Genomic DNA, 22,231 nt, shown 5'->3' on the forward strand with positions numbered 1-22,231 from the left:
TGCACAAGTCCAGTGAGGACCAGGGCATTAGGATTATCCTCATTTTATGATAAATTGAGGCTCTGAGAGGTCCAGAACCTTCCCCAAGGTTACACAGTGGGGGAGTGGGGACTCAAACCCATATCCTCTAGCTCTAGATCGGCACTGTCCACTAGAATCTTCTGTGAGGATACAAGTGTTCTATATCTGTGTTGCCCGTCATAGCAGCCACTAGCCACATGTGGCTACTAGGCCCTGAAAATGTAGGTGGCAAAACATACACCCAACTTTGAATACTTAATACAAAAAAGAGTATAAAATATCAATTATGTTAATTATATGTTGAAATAGCTTCTAGAAATTCGTGTTAAAGTATATAGTTAAGATTAGTCTCACTTTTTTTTTTTTTTGGTGAGACATGGTCTCACTGTCGCCCAGGCTGGAGTGCAGTGGCGTGATCTTTGCTCACTGTAGCCTTGACCTCACAGGCTCAAGTGATCCTCCCACCTCAGCTGGAACCACAGGTGATGGAACCCGGCTAATTTTTTTGTATTTTTTGTATTTTTGGTAAAAACTGGGTTTCACCATGTTGCCCACACTGGTCTCAAGCTCCTGAGCTCAAGTGATCCACCCGCCTCGGCCTCCCAAAGTTCTGGGATTACAGGAGTGAGCCACAGTGGCCAGCCTTCTACTTTTTTGTAATGTGGCTACTAGAAACATTTTAATTATATATATTGCTCACGTATTTCTATTGGACAGTGGGACTCTAGAACTTCTCCAATAGAACAACATCTGAGATAAGGAACTGAAGTGTTTTTTAAAAAGTATTTACAACCCACTGCCCACCAGCAAGGAGCCCTCTGTGATATAAGAACAGTTGAAGAATGAACATTCCCACCAGAAAGAGACCTCAAGGCCCTCCTCTGAGCTCCATGACCCCTGAGGCCTAGAGAGTGGTGTGGCTGGCCCCAGTCTCACAGAAGTCAGCTGCACAGCTGGAACCAAGCCCTAGATTCCTCAGCCTGATTCGGCCACTCGTGCCACCATACAAAGGTACCCACTGGGATTTGAAAATCAGTATTTTTACTTCGGCAAATGGAACCTGGGATGACACCAGTTGGAGTCTGAGCTCCATGATCTTGAGAAGGCAGGATCCTTTGGGAGGCTCTGCATGGAGCCACATCTTGAGCCACAGCCAGACACCTCAGGGCTGCATTAATTGGAGGGGCGGCTCTTGTTATAGATGAGGAAGTCTGAGATGCCATGCCACACATTGCTGTCCTCATAGAGGTAGGTCATGGAGGACTGCAGTGAGGGCTGCAGGGTGGATCGGTGATACTCAAAGAGCCACAGCACCAGCCCCCACACCACTGCGGTGAGCAGCGGGAACGGGTCCCACCTGGGTTCAGGGATGTAGCCCTTCTCTACAGCCAGGCGGCCCAGGGCAAACAGGACACGTGACAACAGGTACATGTTGATCTGCAAAGAGGGAATGATGGGAATTATTGGTGATCAGTAGTGATGTCCCTCTTTTGTTTTTGATATTAATAATTTGTTTCATTTCTCTTTTTTTCTTAGTGAGCCTGGCTAAGGGTTTATTTTATTTATCTCTTCAAAGAATCAACTTTTGGTTTAAGTTCCTTTTCTCTATTGATTTTGTGTTTTCAATTTCATTGATTTCTGCACTAAATTTTTTATTTTTTTTCTGAGATGGAATCTGGCCCTATCGCCCAGGCTGGAGTGGGCTTACTGGATCTCGGCTCACTGCAACCTCTGCCTCCTAGGTTCAAGTGATTCTACTGCCTCAGCCTCCAGAGTAGCTGGGATTACAGGTGTCGTCCACTATGCCCAGCTAATTTTTGTATTTTTAGTAGAGACAGGGTTTCACCGCATTGGCCAGGATAGTCCTGAATTCCTGACCTCAGATAATCCGCCCAGCTCAGCCTTCCAAAGTGCTGGGATTACAGGTGTAAGCCACAGTGCCAGCCTGTTTTCTGCACTAATTTTTATTGCTTCTTTTCTTCAGCTTACTTTGGATGTAGTTAAAAAATAATAATACTACTAAAAAAATAAAACTTTAGAGATGGGGTCTTGCTCTGTTGCCCCAGCTGTCTCAAACTCCTGGCCTCAAGCAGTCCTCCCGCCTCAGCATGCCAAAGTGTTGGGATTATATGTGACAGCCAATAAAAATTACGGTTAAAAAATGGTTAAATTTTTTCTTCTTTTTTTTTTTTTTTTTTTTGAGACAGAGTCTTGCTCTGTCACCCTGGCTGGAGAGCAGTGGCACTATCTTGGCTCACTGCAACCTCTGCCTCCCTGGTTCAAGCGATTCTCCTGCCTCAGATTCCCAAGCAGCTGAGACTACAGGTGTGCACCACCATGCCTAATTTTTTTGCATTTTTAATGGAGATGGGATTACTGGCACGAGCCACCATGCCTGTCCTAAAAAATATTTTTACAATTTAAAAATATTTAAGAAATTTGAGGGAGACAAGTAGAGAGAGGCTCTGCCAACTTTTCAGGTTGCCAAAGAACATTAAAAAACAACTAGCATTCCGCCAGGTGCGGTGGCTCACGCTACACTTTGGGAGACCAAGGGGGGCACCACCTGAGGTCAGGAGTTTGAGACCAGTCTGACCAATATGATGAAACCCCATGTCTACTAAAAATACAAAAATTAGCTGGTATGGTGGCAGGCGCTTGTAGTCCCCCCAGCTACTCGAGAGGCTGAGATAGGACAGACGCTTGAACCTGGGAAGTGGAGGTTGCTGGAATGAGCCTAGATCGTGCCACTGCACTCCAGCCTGGGCACGAGAGCAAGACTCTGTCTCAATAAAAACAAAACAGAACAAAAACCCAACAACTAGCATTTAGTTTCTTATTCATCATCATCTCATAGCAAAACGGAATTTTAACCCAGAAAAAGGACAAGTCACAGAATGAGAGAGAGTTTTTAAGAGTGTATTTAAGTTTTCTTTTATGAAAACCTTACTTCAGGGTCATTTTTTCCCCTCATTTCACTACAGAGCGGTTTTCTTTTTTTTTTTTTTGAGACGGAGTCTCGCTCTGTCGCCCAGGCTGGAGTGCAGTGGCCGGATCTCAGCTCACTGCAAGCTCTGCCTCCCGGGTTCACGCCATTCTCCTGCCTCAGCCTCCCGAGTAGCTGGGACTACAGGCGCCCGCCAACACGCCCGGCTAATTTTTTGTATTTTAGTAGAGACAGGGTTTCACCGTGTTAGCCAGGATGGTCTCGATCTCCTGACCTCGTGATCCGCCCATCTCGGCCTCCCAAAGTGCTGGGATTACAGGCTTGAGCCACCGCGCCCGGCCCCAGAGCGGTTTTCAAAAACAATCTCTGCCCCAGAGAGCAGCACATGCATTGATTTTTGGGAACCATGAAATTACAGATGGAAAAACTGAGAGGGAAGTGACCTTCCAAGGTCACAGAGGGACTGGTGAGTCACAGACCTCAGACATGTAAAAGAGCCAAGAGCTTATCATCTTCATCACCTCCACCCCAACCTCTATACAGAACCAGGGCCCCCTCCCCTAGCCCCACGTCTATACAGAACCACGCCGGCTCCCCCCACCCTCACTTCTACACTGAACCACGCCCCCTCCCCACTCCCACCTCTGCACTGAACCACGTCCCCTTCCCCCACCCCTACCTCTACACGGAACCAGGCGTCTTCCCCAACTCCCACCTCCACACTGAACCACACTCCTTTCCCCGCTCCTAACTACACTGAACCACGCCCCTTCCCCCACTCCTACCTCTACACAGAACCATGCCCTTTCCCCCACTCCCACCTCTATCCAGAACCATGCCCTTTCCCCCACTCCTACCCTAACCCACAACCACGCCCTTACCCCCCACCTCTTTTTTTTTTTTTTTTTGTTGAGACGGAGTCTCGCTCTGTCGCCCAGGCTGGAGTGCAGTGGCCGGATCTCAGCTCACTGCAAGCTCCGCCTCCCGGGTTCACGCCATTCTCCTGCCTCAGCCTCCCGGGTAGCTGGGACTACAGGCGCCGCCACCTCGCCCGGCTAGTTTTTTGTATTTTTAGTAGAGACGGGGTTTCACCGTGATAGCCAGGATGGTCTTGATCTCCTGACCTCGTGATCCGCCCGTCTCGGCCTCCCTAAGTGCTGGGATTACAGGCTTGAGCCACCGCGCCCGGCCTACCCCCCACCTCTTTATAGAACCACACTTCTTCCCCCACCCCTACCTCTACACTGAACCACGCCCCTTCCCCACCTCTACCTCTATACAGAACCACGCCCTTCTCCCACTCCTACCTCTACACTGTACCACACCCTTCCCCCCACTCATAACTCTACACTGAACCACATCCCTTCCCCCACTCCCAACCTCTATCAGAACCACGCCCTTCCCCCCACTCTTACCTCTATACAGAACCACACCCCTTCCCCCACTCCCACCTCTACACTGAATCACGCCAGTTCCCCCACTCCTACCTTTATACTGAACCATGCCCTCTTTCCCCACCCCCACCTCTACACTGAACCACGCCCTCTTCCATCACCCCCACCTCTGTACTGAACCACTCCCCCTTCCATCACCCCTACCTTTGTACTGAATCATGCCCCCTTCTGTCACTCCACCTCTGTACTGAACCACTCCCCATTCTGTCACCCCCACCTCTGTGCTGAACCAGGGCCCCCTCACCACCCCTACCTCGGGGGGATCTTTACCTGGCTGTTGATGTTATTGTTTTCTCCAAACACCAGGATACCCCCGAGGAAGGCCGCCAGGAATACGTGCGCTGGGTAGGTCTTGCCTTGTATGCGGGACTGCAGGGCACGGAGACCCTTGTAGGTGAACACAAACCATGCCAGGTTCCAGGAGTGCATATACGTGGCCTGCAGGATGGCCCACAGCTTCTCCTGGAGGCTGCACAAACATAGGCGCCCCTGCCATGAGTGCAGGCTCAGCAGCCCCACTGAGCACTGGGCATGCCTCACAACCTGCCAAAGAGCTCAGAGTAATGCTCATTCAGTCACCGGCCTCTACCCTTCATGCTCTCTCCCTTGATTCAGGCCTTGACTCAGTGCCACTTCCCCAAGGAGACCTTCCCTGATCACCCTACAGAACAGAATACCCATCACATCCTGTCCTGACCCTAATTTTCTTTTCCTTCCTAGCTATGGTCACCAACTGACATTTATATGGTTGTTTATTATCTTCCCCCACCCCAGTAGCAGCTACGGGAGGGTGGTGTCTGGATTTGGCTTGTTCATCTGCAGGGCCTGGCACACAGTAGGTGCTTAATAAATGTTTTTTTGAGTAAAAATGTGAAGAAGTGAAGTAGTGAGTGTCTGCCATGTGCTGGATCTGGGGATACAATTCTGAGAAGAAACAGATCTGCTCGCCGCCCTCAGGGGCTTACGATCAACTGGGAGAGGAAAATGTGAAATAAATAATCACAAAAAGAACTTTGACCTTGACAAGAGATGGTGCTGGGATCTTCCTGATGAGGAGGAGTCAAGGAGGTCAAGAGGGGAGGGGAGCTGCATCCCAGGCAGAGGGCTCAGCACGTGCCAGGCCCAGAGGAGGGGCAGAGAGTATGAGGAAAGGAGCAGAGAGAAGCCACAGTGGCCATGGGCAGAGAACCAGAGAGTTTGTGGGGTGGGTGCAGGGCAGAGGCAGTGGGGCCATGCTGAGTTTGGTCTTTATCCTGAGAAGTGAACATTTAAATAGAGGAGGCTATTCTTTTTATCTCTTAAAAATCACTAGAGGTCGGGTGCAGTGCAGTGGCTCACGCCTATAACCCCAACACTTTGGGAGGCTGTGCTGAGTAGGCGCCACTGCATTCCAGCCTGGGTGACAGAGAGAGACTCTACCTTAAAATAAATAAATAAATAAATAATTACTAGGAGGCCAGACACAGTGGCTCACACCTGTCATCCCAGCACTTTGAGAGGCCAACACAGGCAGATTCCTTGAGCCCAGGAGTTCCAGACCAGCCTGGGCAACATAATGAGACCTCGTCTCTATAAAAAAAATAGAGAAAAAATTAGCCTGGTGTGGTGGCACATGCCTGTAGTTCCCGCTACTCGGGAGGCTGAGGAAGGAGGTTTGCTTGAGTCTGCAGTGAATCATGATTGTGCAACAGCACTCCAGTCTGGGTGACAGACTGCTTGTCTCTAAAAATTAAAAAAAAAAAAAAAAAAAAATCACTAGGGGGCAGGAAGGACAACACAGAGAAAGAGCAGAGTCTACTCCTCCCAATTCAGGAATGGCAAACTCAGGTGCTCTTAAAGCTGGACGAGGACCCTGAATGAGTGAGAGGGTCCACAGGGAAATCTTCCAGGTGGCTGGGGACAGCCGGGAGCAGCTGGCTGTCATCCCATGCAAACACAGGCCCCAGTGTTGCCAGTCCTAAGGCAGGAAAGCTCGATTTCCATGTGGAATCTACCAGTTTTTAAATGTTGGCACTAACCCTGCCTTCAAAATGTGTCTAGAGACTGACCACTCTTCTCACCTGCACCAGCACCACTGAGGTCCAAGCCTGACATTGGCTCACTTGCATCACTGCCACAGCCTCCTGGAGGGAACCTGCTTCTGCCCTTGGGTGGCCCCGCTCCCCTCCCCCCACACCAATCTGTTCTTAACCTGGCAGCAATTTTTTTTTTCTCTGAGATGGAATCCAGCTCTGTTGCCCAGGCTGGAGTCCAGTGGCATGATCTTGGCTTACTGCAACCTCTCCTCCTGGGTTTGAGCGATTCTCTTGCCTCAGCCTCCCGAGTAGCTGGGACCACAGGCGTGTGCTGCCATGCCCAGCTAATTTTTGTATTTTTAGTAGAGACAGGGTTTCACCATGTTGGCCAGGGTGGTCTTGATCTCCTGACCTCACGATTTGCCTGCCTCAAACTGTTGGGATTACGGGCATGAGCCACTGTGCCCAACCTAATCTTTGTATTTTTTGGTAGAGACGAGGTTTTGCCATGTTGGCCAGGCTGGTCTCGAACTCCTCACCTCAAGTGTACCACCCACCTCGGCCTCCCAAAGTGTTGGGATTACAGGCATGAGCCACTGTGCCTAGCCTGGCAGCAAATTCTTAACCCTCACGCTGTTAACACGTAAGTCAAATAATGGTGCAGCCCTGCTCAAAATCTTACAACAATTTCCCATTGCACTTAAAGGAAAAGCCAAATTCCTCTCTATGACCTAAAGCTGGAGAGGACTGACCCAGGTCAAGCTGTGACCCGCCTCTCTGTCCTCTCACCCCTTCAGTCCCTCTGCTCTAGCCTCCTCACACTTACCAGGCAGGATTCTACCTCAAGGCCTTTGCACTGGCTATGCCCGTGGCCTGGAACACTCTTTCCCCTCATATCTACCTGGACAACTCTGTCTCCTTCTCCAATGTCACTTTCTCTTTTTTTTTTTTTTTTTGAGGAGTCTTGCTCTGTCGCCCAGGCTGGAGTGCAGTGGCGCGATCTCGGCTCACTGCAAGCTCCGCCTCCCAGGTTCAGGCCATTCTCCTGCCTCAGCCTCTGGAGTAGCTGGGACTACAGGCGCCCGCCACCACGCCCGGCTAATTTTTTGTATTTTTTTAGTAGAGACGAGGTTTCACCGTGTTAGCTAGGATGGTCTCGATCTCCTGACCTGGTGATCCGCCCGTCTCGGCCTCCCAAAGTGCTGGGATTACAGGCTTGAGCCACTGCGCCCGGCCTCCAATGTCACTTTCTCATAGAGGCCTTCCCTATTTAATTCTGCAACCTGTCCCCTCAGCACTTCTGATGCCTTTTCCCTTTTTTCCCCGCTGTAATTTCACTTTTCCATAACCATATCACCTTCTAACATACCACAGACTCTCCTTACTAGGTTTATTTTCTGCCACCCCCTGCTAGAATGTCAGCAGGAGTCACTGCCTGTTTTGTTCACTGCTGTATCCCGAGTACCTAGAACAGTGTCTGGCACATAGCAGATGCTCAATAAACACCTGCTGAATACACATGAGTTCAGTTTTTTTAAAAATGACTTGGAGGACAACAAAAACAAAACAAACAAATAAATAAGATAAAAATACAAAATGAGCACATCTTGCAAGTTGGAGTTGGCCTGGAGGCTAGCAATGCATGATTCCTGTACATTCCACGTGAGCCTGTATGCATTAAACACTAGACTGCAACCCGTTTTCTGAGAAGTGCCTTGAGGGAAGAGCTATGGGAAATGAGAGGAAGGTGAAGAGGCTTGAGCAAGAGACGAGAGATCAGGGAGCTTTGAGGAGGAAGTGATCCTCAGAGAACTGGTCTGGATTGCCAGGAGGGAAGTAAAGGTGGAGTGCAAGCCAAAGGCTCTCCTGGCGTGAGTGCTGCATGAGCAGACGTGTGCAGGTGGAACTACACATGGCACGTGCATGGAATGGCAGTGAGTTCTGTGTGCCAAAGGCACCCCAGGGTGGACACAACTGGGGGTCAGCTGAGGCCAGACTGCAGAAGGCACTGAAGGCCAGGCCTGGAAGCTGGGCTTCCTTGGAGGGCACAGGGAGTTTTCAAGCAGGGATAATGGGATCACAGTTGGACTTTAGGGCCAGGCACGGTGACTCACACCTGTAATCCCAGCACTGTGGGAGGCCCAGGCAGCTGATCACCTGAAGTCGTGAGTTTAAGACCAGCCTGGCCAATATGGTGAAACCCCATCTCTACTAAAAATGCAAAAATTAGCTGGGCCTGGTGGCGGGTGCCTGTAGTCCCAGCTACTCAGGAGACTGAAGCAGGAGAATTGCTTGATTCCCAGAGGCGGAGGTTGCAGTGAACCACGATCACCACTGCACTCCAGCCTGGGCGACAGAGAGAGACTCCATCTCAACAACAACAACAAAAAACAAAAGAAAAAAAGAGTTGGAGGCCAGGCGCGGTGGCTCAAGCCTGTAATCCCAGCACTTTGGGAGGCCGAGACGGGCGGATCACGAGGTCAGGAGATCGAGACCATCCTGGCTAACACTGTGAAACCCCGTCTCTACTAAAAATACAAAAAACTAGCCGGGCGAGGTGGCAGCCGCCTGTAGTCCCAGCTACTCCGGAGGCTGAGGCAGGAGAATGGCGTGAATCCGGCAGGCGGAGCTTGCAGTGAGCTGAGATCCAGCCACAGTACTCCAGCCCGGGCGACAGAGCAAGACTCCGCCTCAAAAAAAAAAAAAGAGTTGGACTGTAGGAGGCGTGATGGGGGGCGCAGGGTAGAGCAAGCTAAGAAGCTATTACGACTGTCCTGGCACTGAGGGCTGACTACCTTCTCTCCCAGTTTGAGGGATGTGTACCTGCCATTCCGGAAGAGAAAGGTCATGACCAGTGCATGAGGGGCCCGGATTTTGGCTCCATAGCTGTAGAAACAGAAGAAAACAGTTACTATAACATCATTGTGTTGCACTTTCTTTTTGGGCTCTCCTTTTGACCCTTTGTTCTCTCTCCCCATCCCAAATTCTGACACCACTTTGGGAGGGGAAATCATGCTGGATGCAAATCCTGGCTCTGACACTTCCTGGTAGTATGGTCTCAGGCGTGTCCTTTAACTTCTCTGAGCCTCTGTTTCCACACCATAAAAAGGGATGTTATTTTTAATTATTCAGCAACAGAGCCTCATTCTGTCTCCCAGGCTGGTGTGCAGTGGTACAATCATAGCTCACTGTAGCCCTGAACTCCTGGGCTCCAGCGATCCTCCAGCCTCAGCTCCCTGAGTAGCTGAGACTACACGTGTGTGCCATTATGATCAGCATCAAAAGTGATGTTTTTTGTTTGGTTTTTGAGATGGAGTCTCGCTCCGTTGCCCAGGCTGGAGTACAGTGGCGCAATCTTGGCTCACTGTAGCCTCCGCCTCCTGGGTTCAAGCAATTCTCTTGCCTCAGCCTCCCAAGTAGCTGGGATTACAGGTACCAGCCACCATGCTAGGCTAATTTTTGTATTTTTAGTAGAGATGGGGTTTCACCATGTTGCCCAGGCTGGTCTGGAACTCCTGACCTCAGGTGATCCGCCAACCTTAAAAAGGGATGTTAAACCTCAGAGGGCTCGTTGTAATTTCTTTTTTCTTTTCTGAGACAGAGTCTCTCTCTGTAGCCCAGGCTGGAGTGCAGTGGTATGATCTTGGCTTACTGTAACCTCCACCTCCCTGGTTCAGGCAATTATCTTCCCTCAGCCTCCTGAGTAGCTGGGATTACAGGCACACGCCACCACGCCCGGCTAATTTTTGTATTTGTAGTAGAGACAAGGTTTCTCCACATTGCTCAGGCTGGTCTCGAACTCCTGACTTCAGGTGATCCGCCCACCTTGGCCTCCCAAAGTGCTGGGATTACAGGCGTGAGCCACCGTGCCTGGCTCTATAATTTTGATGGAAGGAGATGGTATACGTAAAAGGTCCACCATCCTTGCTCAACTGGCTTTGTGGAATTGCTCCCTCTGCTTCATCCTGACATTCTCACTGCAGCCAGTCTCATCCTTTTTTTTTTTTTTTTCTGGAGACGGAGTTTTGCTCTTGTTGCTCAGCCTGGAGTGCAATGGCGTGATCTCGGCTCACTGCAACCTCCGCCTCCCAGGTTCGAGCAATTCTCCTGCCTCAGTCTCCCAAGTAGCTGGAATTACAGGCATGTGCCACCATGCCCGGCTAATTTTGTATTTTTAGTAGAGATGGGGTTTCTCCCTGTTGGTCAGGCTGGTCTTGAACTCCCGACCTCAGGTGATCCGCCCGCCTCAGCCTCCCAAAGTGCTGGGATTACAAGCGTGAGCCACCCTGCCCATCTTTTAAAAACATCAATCTCATCACATCACTCCCAGCTTAAAATCCTCTAACATCTTTCCACTACTCACAGAACAAATTCCAAGCTCCTCCCAGGAGCCTTGAAAGTGCTACAGCCTTGGCCCCTGCTCACTGCTCCCACCCTCATCCCAGAGCCCTCCTCTGCTGCTCCAGCCACACTGTCCTTCCTGGACTGCGTCTGACACATCAGGTCCTTCTCTGCTCCTGGCTTTGTCCTGGCGGTTCCCACTACCTGGCGTGCTCCTTCCCAGTCACCTTCCCTTAGCCTTCCAGTCTCAGCTGGGCCCTCTGTAAAGGCCTCCTGAAACTCCAGCCTAGGTTTGCGCAATTTTTCATTGCCACAGATCCCAAAACTTCTCTCCAGCACTTCATCTTCCCAGTTTAATGACTCGGCTATTAAGTATTTATTCTATTCTAATGATCTCCTTCCTGTGCTAGACTGTGGGCTCTGTGAAGACAGGGAATGTATCTGGCTTGTCATCTGCATAGTCCCTAGCACCCCACATGGTACCTGACAAATAACATGTGCTTGATAAATAACTGTTGACTGACCGATGCCAGAACAGCCTTTACCCATGACAATGTCATTTCTAGAGGGTTCTATCTTCAGCTTGGCTCATCTTAAAGTTAACAAATTCCCTAAAACAGCTGTTAGGTAACACTGTACCTCTTTCTAACTATTATACAAAGGAGGACCTCAACTTTGTAAAATTGCATTTATAAAAGGGCTGGCACTTTGTAAGGCCAAAGTGGGCAGATCATTTGAGGTCAGGAGTTTGAGACTAACCTGGACAACATGGTGAAACCCTGTCTCTACTAAAAATACTACAAATATTAGCTGGCTATGGTGGCGGGCAACTATATTCCCAGCTACTCGGGAGGCTGAGGCAGGAGAATCTCTTGAACCCGGGAGGCGGAGGCTGCAGCGAGTCGAGATTGTGCCACTGCACTCCAGCCTGGGCAGCAGACTAAGACTCTGTCTCAAAAACAAAAATAAAATTTAAAAAACCGGAAGGAAATATGCCACTGTTACTAGCAATGCCCACTGCACTGGAGGAATATAAAATTTATTTTTGCTTGCTTTTTAAACTTTTCTATACTTCCAAAATTATCTGTGATTAAGCATTGCTTTTAAAATTATTAAATATTTTAAATGTTACATAATTGCCTCTTTTCAAGATTCAAACCTCTTCCCCCACCCCTCCTATCTCCTCCTCATTTAGGGATCTAGGAATGATGTGACCATGTTTACTTTCATTGTTTTTTTTTTTTTTGAGACAGAGTCTAGCTCTGTCGCCCGGGCTGGAGTGCAGTGGCTGGATCTCAGCTCACCGCAAGCTCCGCCTCCCGGGTTTACGCCATTCTCCTGCCTCAGCCTCCCGAGTAGCTGGGACTACAGGCGCCCACCACCTCGCCGGGCTAGTTTTTTTTGTATTTTTTAGTAGAGACGAGGTTTCATCGTGCACCGTGTTAGCCAGGATGGTCTCGATCTCCTGACCTCGTGATCCGCCCGTCTCGGCCTCCCAAAGTGCTGGGATTACAGGCTTGAGCCACTGCGCCCGGCACTTTCATTGTTTTAACTATACTCAAATGAATAGTAGAAAGACAGTGGTATTTGGTGTCAAAGCCCTGCCATGTTTTGCTGTGTGAACTTGGATAAATCAGTTAACCTCTCTGAACCTCCCTTTTCCCATCAACAAAAGGTATTCTCCATTTTACAGAATGGCTTTTGGCAGTTACGCAAATGTAGAAGTTCCTAGCTCAGTCAATATTAGTATCTCTTCTTTTTTTATTCTTTATTGGACACTTCCACCCCTACCCCTATCCCTGACTAAGTTCTCCAGGTACCGACCCCGGTCTTACCAGGCTACAAGGTCTAAAAATCCTGGACAGCCCCCTTGAGACAATGGTCATGAGCCACATACTATTGTCTCCCCAAATATACATGAATGTTCACTGCAGGCTTGTTTGAAAAAACAAAAGACTGGAATCAAATCTGTGTCCAAGGCTGGGTGCAGTGGCTCATGCCTGTAATCCTAGCACTCTGGGAGGCCAAGGTAGGAGGACTGCTTAAGGCTAGGAGTTCAACACCAGCCTGGGCAACATGGTGAGACCCCATCTCTACAAAAAGTAAAAAATTTGGCCTGGTGCAGTGACTCACGTCTGTAATCCCAGCACTTTAGGAGGATGTGGGTAGATCGCTTAAACCGGGAGCTTGAGACCAGCCTGGGCAACGTAGTGATACTCCATCTTTATAAAAAGTATGAAAAATTAGCTGGTGTTTTTTGTTTTTTTTTGTTTGTTTGTTTTTTTTTGAGACGGAGTCTTGCTCTGTCGCCCGGGCTGGAGTGCAGTGGCTGGATCTCAGCTCACTGCAACCTCCGCCTCCCGGGTTCACGCCATTCTCCTGCCTCAGCCTCCCGAGTAGCTGGGACCACAGGCGCCGGCCACCTCGCCCAGCTAATTTTTTGTATTTTTAGTAGAGACGGGGTTTCACTGTGTTAGCCAGGATGGACTCGATCTCCTGACCTTGTGATCCGCCCGTCTCGGCCTCCCAAAGTGCTGGGATTACAGGCTTGAGCCACCGCGCCCGGCCTATTAGCTGGTGTTGTGCACCTATAGTCCTAGCTACTTGGGAGGCTGAGGTGTGAGGATTCCTGGAGCCCAAGAGTTCAAGGCTACAGTGAGCTATGATCACACCACTGCACTCCAGCCTGGGTGACAGAGCAAGATCCCATCTTTAAATTAAAAAAAAAAAAAAAAAAAAGGGCCCAGCGTGGTCGTTCACGCCTGTAATCCCAGCACTTTGGGAGGTCAGGGCGGGTGGATCACTTGAGGTCAGGAGTTCAAGACCAGCCTTGCCAACATACCGAAACCCCATCTCTACTAAAAATACAAAAATTGGCTGGACGTGGTGGTGCACACCTGTAATCCCAGCTACTCAGGAGGCTGAGGCAGGAGAATTGCTTGAACCCGGGAGGTGCAGGTTGCAGTGAGCCGAGATAGTGCCATTGCACTCCAGTCTGAGCAACAGGGCAAGACTCCATCCCTTGGCCAGGCGTGGTGGCTCACGCCTGTAATCCCAGCACTTTGGGAGGCCGAGGTGGGCGGATCACAAGGTCAGGAGATCGAGACCATGGTGAAACTCTGTCTCTACTAAAAATACAAAAAATTAGCCAGGCGCAGTGGTGGGCGCCTGTAGTCCCAGCTACTCAGGAGGCTGAGGCAGGAGAATGGTGTGAATCCGGGAGGCGGAGCTTGCAGTGAGCCGAGATCACACCACTGCACTCCAGCCTGGGCAACAGAGCAAGACTCCATCTCAAAAAAAGAAAAAAAAAAAGACTCCATCTCAAAAAAAAAAAAAAAAGAATGAGGCAACTTTATGCACACTGATATGGACGTACAACTTATTTTTTTTTTTTTTTTGAGACGGAGTCTTGCTGTGTCGCCCAGGCTGGAGTGCAGTGGCGCGATCTCAGCTCACTGCAAGCTCCGCCTCCCGGGTTCACACCATTCTCCCGCCTCAGCCTCCGAGTAGCTGGGACTACAGGCGCCCGCCACCAGGCCCGGCTAGTTTTTTGTATTTTTAGTAGAGACGGGGTTTCACCATGTTAGCCAGGATGGTCTTGATCTCCTGACCTCGTGATCCACCCACCTCGGCCTCCCAAAGTGCTGGGATTACAGGCTTGAGCCACTGCGCCCGGCCTGGACATACAACTTATTAGAGCAAGGTGTACAGATGTGTGTGCAGCACAGCAATAATTGTGTAAAATGAGGAAATTATAAATCTAAAATTATTTCAACATAAAACTTTTAAAAAAGATATGTGGGGGTGCCGGGTGCGGTGGCTCACACCTGTAATCCCAGCATTTTGGAAGGCCCAGGCAGGTGGTCACAAAATAAGGAATTCGAGACCAGCCTGGCCAGCATGGTGAAACCTGTCTCTACTAAAATTACAAAAAAATTAGCCAAGCATGATAGCGCGCACCTGTAGTCCCGCTACTTGGGAGGCTGAAGCAGGAGAATTGCTTGAATCCGGGAGGCAGAGGTTGCAGTGAGCCGAGTGAGATCACACCACTGCACTCCAGCCTGGGTGACAGAGCAAGATCCTGTCTAAAAAAAAAAAAACAAAAAGGGCCGGGCGTGGTGGCTCACGCCTGTAATCCCAGCACTCTGGGAGGCCGAGGCGGGCAGATGACGAGGTCAGGAGATCGAGACCATCCTGGCTGACACAGTGAAACCCTGTCTCTACTAAAAAATACAAAAAGTTAGCCGGGCGTGGTGGCAGGCACCTGTAGTCCCAGCTACTCAGGAGGCTGAGGCAGGAGAATGGCTTGAACCCGAGAGATGGAGCTTGCAGTGAGCCGAGATCATGCCACTATACTCCAGCCTGGCAACAGAGCAAGACTGTCTCAAAAAATAAACAACTTGGCAAAAGGGTCACTGATGATTAAGGAATAGCTGATATAATCTGGCCAGAACCAGTGGGAACCAGTTCTACCTGACTCTTTTTTTTTTTTTTTTTTGAGGCGGAGTCTCGCTCTGTCACCCGGACTGGAGTGCAGTGGCCGGATCTCAGCTCACTGCAAACTCCGCCTCCCGGGTTTACGCCATTCTCCTGCCTCAGCCTCCGGAGTAGCTGGGACTACAGGCGCCCGCCACCTCGTCCGGCTAGTTTCTTTTGTATTTTTAGTAGAGACTGGGTTTCACTGTGTTAGCCAGGATGGTCTCGATCTCCTGACCTCGTGATCCGCCCGTCTCGGCCTCCCAAAGTGCTGGGATTACAGGCTTGAGCCACCGCGCCCGGCCCTACCTGACTCTTGAGTGTCCATGGGAACCAAGAGCCTGGCACTGGGGCCAGGCATCCTTGGGTTTGAATCCTGGCTCCAACCCTGACCAAGTGCTGTGGCCATGAGCAATGGGTCTACCTCTGAGCTACAGCCTTTTCATCTGGAAAATGGGGACAATGGCAATTCTGATCTTGCACACTTATTCATTCATTCAATAAATTTTTGAGAAACTGCTAAATACTAGGTGCTAGTAATACACCAAGGAACAAAATAGATAAAGTTATGGCCTCGTGAAACTTACTTTCTTTCTCTTTTTTTTTCTTTTGAGATGGAGTTTCACTCTGTCTCCCAGGCTAGAGTAGAGTGGCCCAATCTCGGCTCACCTGAACCTCCACTTCCTGGGTTCAAACAGTTCTCCTGCCCCTCGGCCTCCCATGTAGCTGGGACTACAGGCACATTGCTACCACACCCAGCTAATTTTTGGTAGAGACGGGGTTTCGCCATGTTGGCCAGGCTGGTCTCGAACTCCTGACCTCAGATAATCCGCCTGCCTCGGCCTCCCAAAGTGCTAGGATTACAGGTGTGAGCCACCGTGGCCAGCCTGTGCTAAGCATTTCACACATATTGACTCAATCCTGATAGTATAAGTACTAGTACCATACCCATTTTACAGAAATTGAGGCTTAGAGAGGCTAAATGACTTCCTCCAGATCACAGAGCAGGTGGGACCAGGGTTCAAGCCAGGCATCCACATCCTCCCCACCATCCCACGTTGCCACTAGGATGCCAATTTCGGGGGACACAAACCACTTTCTCTGGTTTGTTCTCTGCTTTGTCCCAGGTTCTGGCACTATAGGACCTCAATAAATGGTGGCGGCCAGGTGCAGTGGCTCACGCCTATAATCCCAGCACTTTGGGAGGCTGAGGTGGGCGGGAGATCCAGACCATCCCAGCTAACACGGTGAAACACCGTCTCTACTAAAAAATACAAAAAATTAGCCAGGCGTGGGGACAGGCGCCTGTAGTCCCAGCTACTCTGGAGGCTGAGGCAGGAGAATGGTGTGAACCCAGGAAGCAGAGCTTGCAGTGAGCTGAGATTGTGCCACTGCACTCCAGCCTGGGCGACAGAGCGAAACTCTGTCTCAAAAAATAAATAAATAAAATAAAAAAATAAAAATAAAAATAAATGGTGGCTGGGCCGGGCGCGGTGGCTCACGCCTGTAATCCCAGCACTTTGGGAGGCCCAGGCGGGCAGATTATCTGAGGTCAGGAGTTCAAGACCAGCCTGGCCAACATAGCGTGATCACCAGGTCAGGAGATTGAGACCATCCTGGCTAACACGGTGAAACCCCGTCTCTACTAAAAATACAAAAAATGAGCCGGGCGTGGTGGCGGCGCCTGTGGTCCCAGCTCCTCGGGAGGCTGAGGCAGGAGAATGGCGGGAACCCGGGAGGCGGAGTTTGCAGTGAGCCAAGACGGCGCCGCTCACTCCAGCCTGGGCCACTGAGCCAGACTCTTGTCTCAAAAAAAATAAATAAATAAATAAATAAAAATAAAAAATAAAAAATACATGGTGGCTGTCACGCACTAGGTTTAAAGGAGGCTGAGCTCCCCTCTAGGCACCAGCCAGGGCAATGACCCCAAGACCTCCTCTCGCAGGTAAAATGCCAGGATAGTTGCAGCTTCTTTTACATTCATTGTCAGTCCCAGGAGCCCCTTAGCCAAACGGGACTTGGCGCTGGAGTCCTAGAGGTGAGGAGTGAGAAGCAGGATGGAAGTCCATGGGCAGCTTCGTGGGGACAGTATAAACAGGAGGCATCTGCCTCCCAGCTAGAGGCCAGAGCCTAGTTCCCCATTGTGCAAATAGGGCCGTTGAGGCCAGTCAGGCTCAAAGGCACACCGCGAGGCGAGGTGAACTGAATCCAAATGAGGGGATACAGGAGCTGGCATGGGAGGAGGTCAAAGCAAGAGGGCCAGGCTGCAAAGGTTGGAAGACCCAGAAAATGTGCAGTGGGAAGCCCAGTTCATGGCTGGGAAGGCGCGCAACCCAAAATCCAGCTCCCATTGCACAGATAGTGACCTCCGAGACTTAGAGACAAAAGAGGACTGCTCCAGGGCACACAGCACTGCGGCGTCGGACTTTGAACTCGCGCCTCCGACCCCAGCCAGTATATCCCTCAGCCCCAGCCCGGCCCGATGGCCCCACTCACACAGCCCCGTTCCGGAAGCCCTTAAGCACGGCCAACGCAGCGTGGTAGCGGCGCTTGCGCAGCAGTGCGTTGACGGCTACAAGCAGAGCCCGCAGCTGCGGCGGAGCTGCCATAGTGCGGGCGGCGCACCGGGTCGGGGTGCGGAACTGGAAGCGCACTGACAGCCCGAGGGTCCAGCGGCAGCGCCCACAGCCCCTCGGTAGCGCCGCCAAGTCGTGGCGTCTATAAGCTGTTTCTGCCGTCACTCATGCATGGAAGGCCAATCAGAGAGCGTACTTGTGTCATGGGGCAATAGCACTCGTCGAGATAGTTGTCTGACTGGAAGAGAAAGGAAAGCCTGTAACCAATCACAGTGGGATCCGCCCAAGGGGACACACACACACACACACACACACACACACACACACAATTTGTCTGGACGAGAAAGGAAAGCCTGTAACCATTCACAGTGGGATCCGCCCAAGGACACACACACACACACACACACACACGATTTGTCCAATCAGAATGCATTTTCCCTTGGGCTATGTTCGGTTCACTAGTGGGTTTGGAAGGAGGCGTGTACTTGGAAGGAGGGCTCCAGAAGCAGGAGTCGCCCTGCTTAGAGCTGGAATGGGCGACAGGTGATGATACAGGGAGGAGCAGGTCCCCATCTGACTGGGGTATCCTTTACCATAGCGATCTTCTCAGAGTGTCAGTCACATGGCCCCTCAATGGCTTCCATGTACGTATGTATGTTTTGAGATACAGCCTTGCTCAGGCTGGAGTGCAGTGGCGCCATCTGGGCTCACTGCATCCTCCGCCCCCCAGGGTTCAAGCAGTTCTCCTGCCTCAGCCTCATGAGTAGGTGGGACTACAGGCACCCGCCACCATGCTCGGCTAATTTTTTGTATTTTTAGTAGATTACAGGCGCCTACCACCATGTCCAGCTAATTTTTGTATTTTTAGTAGAGACAGGGTTTCACCATGTTGGCCAGGCTAGTCTCGAACTCCTGACCTCAGGTGATCCACCTGCCTCAGCCTTCCAAAGTGCTGGGATTACAGGCGTGAGCCCAGCCGGCTTCCACTTATTCTTAGAATCCAAACTCCTCCCCAAGGCCCAGGAGAGAAGACGTCCTGTGATCTGGTCCCTGCCTCTCCCTCTGACCCCACGTTCCAGCACTTGCCACCTCACTGCTCCCCAGCCAAATGCCCTCCCTTCTGTTCCTTGGGCCAAGAACCCTTCTACCTCAGAGCCTTTGCACTGGCTGTTTCCCCGCCTGGTATTCGCCATCCTGGGCTCTTCCCATGACGGGCTTCTTCTCATCCTTCAGGTTTCAGCTCAAATGCCACCTCATCAGAGAGACTTTCTGAGACATCCAATTTGAAGTAGCATTGTCCACTCTGACTCATTACCCTGGCTCTTTTTTTTTTTAAGACTCAATCTATCGCTCAGGTTGGAGTGCAGTAGTGTGATCTCAGCTCACTGCAACTCCTGCCTCCCAGGTTCAAGGGATTCTTCTGCTTCAGCCTCCCGAGGAGCTGGGACTACAGGCGCACGCCACCACGCCCGGCTAGTTTTTGTATTTTTGGTAAAGATGGGGTTTCACCATATTGGCCAGGCTAGTCTCAAACTCCTGACCTTGTGATCTGCCCGCCTCAGCCTCCCAAAGTGCTGGAATTACAGACATGACCCTCTGTGCTTGGCAACCCTGGTTCTTATGTGTTTTTTTTCTTTCACAAAACGTTTGACACTTTGGACTTACTTGTTTACTACGTGTTCATTGTCCATTGCCCTTACCAAACTGTAAATTCTATGAAGGAAGACTGTCTCATTTTCTGCTATAACCCCAGCACTGGGCACATGGTGGGTACTCAACACTTGCTTGTTGAAGCAACACATAGTTTTGGGTTGTCATCTCCCAGAGCATTGATGGGTGACATTAACATATGATGTCACTCACTGTGTGGAGTTGTCACTGAATAACAGCTACACATTGAGTGGTGGCTATGACTTGTGAGGGTGTCCCCTGGGACTTGGGCCATATGGTATTTACCAGTGATATTACTGCCTTGGTGTCAGGGGACAATTTCAGAGGTCAATAAAGGAGGGAGTTGTGCTGGGCCTATTTTGTCACTGAAACTGGGTTTTCCGGGATTTTTCTTTTGTAATGGTAGGCTACTTTATTCAGTTAATCCTTCCTCTGAGGATAATGACTATGTTAGACAATATATTAAAATATCCTCTTAAAAACACTGAAGTTCCGTGACTGGGCACAGTGCTCACGCCTGTAATCCCAGCACTTTGGGAGGCCAAGGTGGGTGGATCACTTGAGGCCTGGAGTTTGAGACCACCCTGGCCCACATGGTGAAACCCCGTCTCTAAAAAATTAAAAAACAAACAACAACACACACACACAAACAGAACAAAACAAAACAAAAAAAAAACCACAAAACGCTGAAGCTCTGCCAGGTGCAGTAGGTAGCTCACGCCTATAATCCCAGCACTTTGGGAAGCCAAGGTGGGTGGATCTCTTGAGCCCAGGAGTTCGAGACCAGCCTGGGCAACATGGCAAAAACCCATCTCTACTAAAAATACAAAAATTAGCCAGGCCTGGTGGCACACACCTGTAGTCCCAACTACAGGCGTAGGAGGATCAACTGAGCCTGGAGACGTCAAGGCTGCAGTGAGCGGTGATCATGCCACTGCACTCCATCCTGGGTGACTGAGTGAGACCCCGTATCAAACTGAAGTGCTTAAAAGTATGAGGAATGTGGCCGGGCACGGTGGTTCACGCCTGTAATCCCAGCACTTTGGGAGGGTGAGGCGGGTGGATCACCTGGGGTCGGAGTTCAAGACCAGCCTGACCAACACGGAGAAATCCTGTCTCTACTAAAAATACAAAATTAGCTGGGTGTGGTGGCATGTGCTTGTAATGCCAGCTACTCAGGAGGCCAAAGCAGGAGAATCGCTTGAACCCGCGAGGTGGAGGTTGCAGTGAGCTGAGATCATGCCATTGCACTCCAGCCTGGGCAACAAGAGCAAAACTCCATCTTAGGAAAAAAAAAATACATGAGGAATGCTCAGGCCAATTATGGAGTGAAAGCTGGTAACCAGATGGTTAACAGGAAGATTGGAATATTGGAGCACCAAGGCTACTTATGACATGAGGGCATTTACCAATATTAAACCTGCGAGTTTCAGCTTGTCAACCACACAGGGCAAAGGGGACACAAGTGAAAATCCAGGGCCTCCTAAGGTGGGCAGCCATATAGCAGATCTCCTCACATTAAGCTGAACCCCCAAAGGATGCCACCCTCAAGTCTAATGTGAAATCAATCCACTGTACAACCTTCACCACCAGCCCCAAGGAACTACAGAAAAGGCTGCCTTGGGGCTAAGCAGAACAGTTGAAGGAGAAGGAAAGAGGATTTTTTTTTTAAAGCTCTTCCTTAGGAAGTTGTGATTGTTGATGAGTTTTTTTGTACCCCAGGGAGTAGAGCCTGATATAATAGGTCAAGAAAGCTCAAGTTACGAACTGGGAACCTGGTTTGAGATGACAACCAAATAGATGTGCTCCCCAAACCCTTGGCAGAAAGGAAATACAGGCCGGGCACAGTGGCTCATGCCTGTAATCCCAGCACTTTGGGAAGCTGAGGCAAGTGGATCACCTGAGGTCAGGAGTTCGAGACCAGCCTGGCCAACATGGTGAAACCCTGTCTCTACTAAAAATACAAAAATTAGCTGGGCATGGTGGTGCACGCCTGTAGTCTCAGCTACACAGGAGGCTGAGGCAGGAGAATCGCTTGAACCCAGGAGACGGAGGTTGCAGTGAGCCGAGATCACACCACTGTACTCCAGCCTGGGCGACAGAGCAAGACTCCATCTCAAAAAAAAAAAAAAAAAAAAAAAAATTGTGCTTACAAAATTTAAAATTTAAAAAATCAATATTGGGAGCAAAAAAATATGTATTTAATAGCAGATTTGAAAAGGAACCTAACAGAACTTCTAGAAATCTACTTCTACTGGTCCCATGAAGAGTCAGTCACTAAGTCCTGACACATGGCCCGGCATCAGGTGTTTGGAAACTATCTGGTTTTGCAAGTTCTTCCTGGGTGCTCTCTTTTGCTAAGCCCTTTCTCACATAGATAAATAAGTTTCTGCCCTCAAGGGGCCCCGCACAGTGCTAAGGGTAAAGAGTTGCAATAATGGGGACACTTGGCCGGGCACGGTGGCTCACGCCTGTAATCCCAGCACTTTGGGAGGCCGAGGCGGGCGGATCACAAGGTCAGGAGATCGAGACCATGGTGAAACCCCGTCTCTACTAAAAATACAAAAAATTAGCCGGGCGCGGTGGCGGGCGCCTGTAGTCCCAGCTACTCAGGAGGCTGAGGCAGGAGAATGGTGTGAACCCGGGAGGCGGAGCTTGCAGTGAGCCGAGATCATGCCACTGCACTCCAGCCTGGGCGACAGAGCGAGACTCCGCCCCCCCCCCAAAAAA

The 22,231-nt window shown here is 50.3% G+C and overlaps 1 protein-coding gene across 1 annotated transcript; it reads right to left on the minus strand.

The window, feature by feature from the left end:
- Positions 1 to 391: 391 nt before the first annotated feature.
- PXMP4 (peroxisomal membrane protein 4) lies at positions 392 to 18,087 on the minus strand. Its single transcript, XM_023220447.1, has 4 exons — positions 17,751 to 18,087; positions 9,261 to 9,323; positions 4,693 to 4,891; positions 392 to 1,458 (listed from the first exon to the last, which is right to left on the minus strand). Exons 1-4 carry the CDS (start codon positions 17,861 to 17,863, stop codon positions 1,195 to 1,197), a joined length of 639 nt encoding a protein of 212 aa, XP_023076215.1. The 5' UTR covers positions 17,864 to 18,087; the 3' UTR covers positions 392 to 1,194.
- Positions 18,088 to 22,231: the final 4,144 nt, after the last annotated feature.

This window comes from Piliocolobus tephrosceles, chromosome 20 (assembly GCF_002776525.5).
Source record: "Piliocolobus tephrosceles isolate RC106 chromosome 20, ASM277652v3, whole genome shotgun sequence".
Lineage (NCBI taxonomy): Eukaryota > Metazoa > Chordata > Mammalia > Primates > Cercopithecidae > Piliocolobus > Piliocolobus tephrosceles.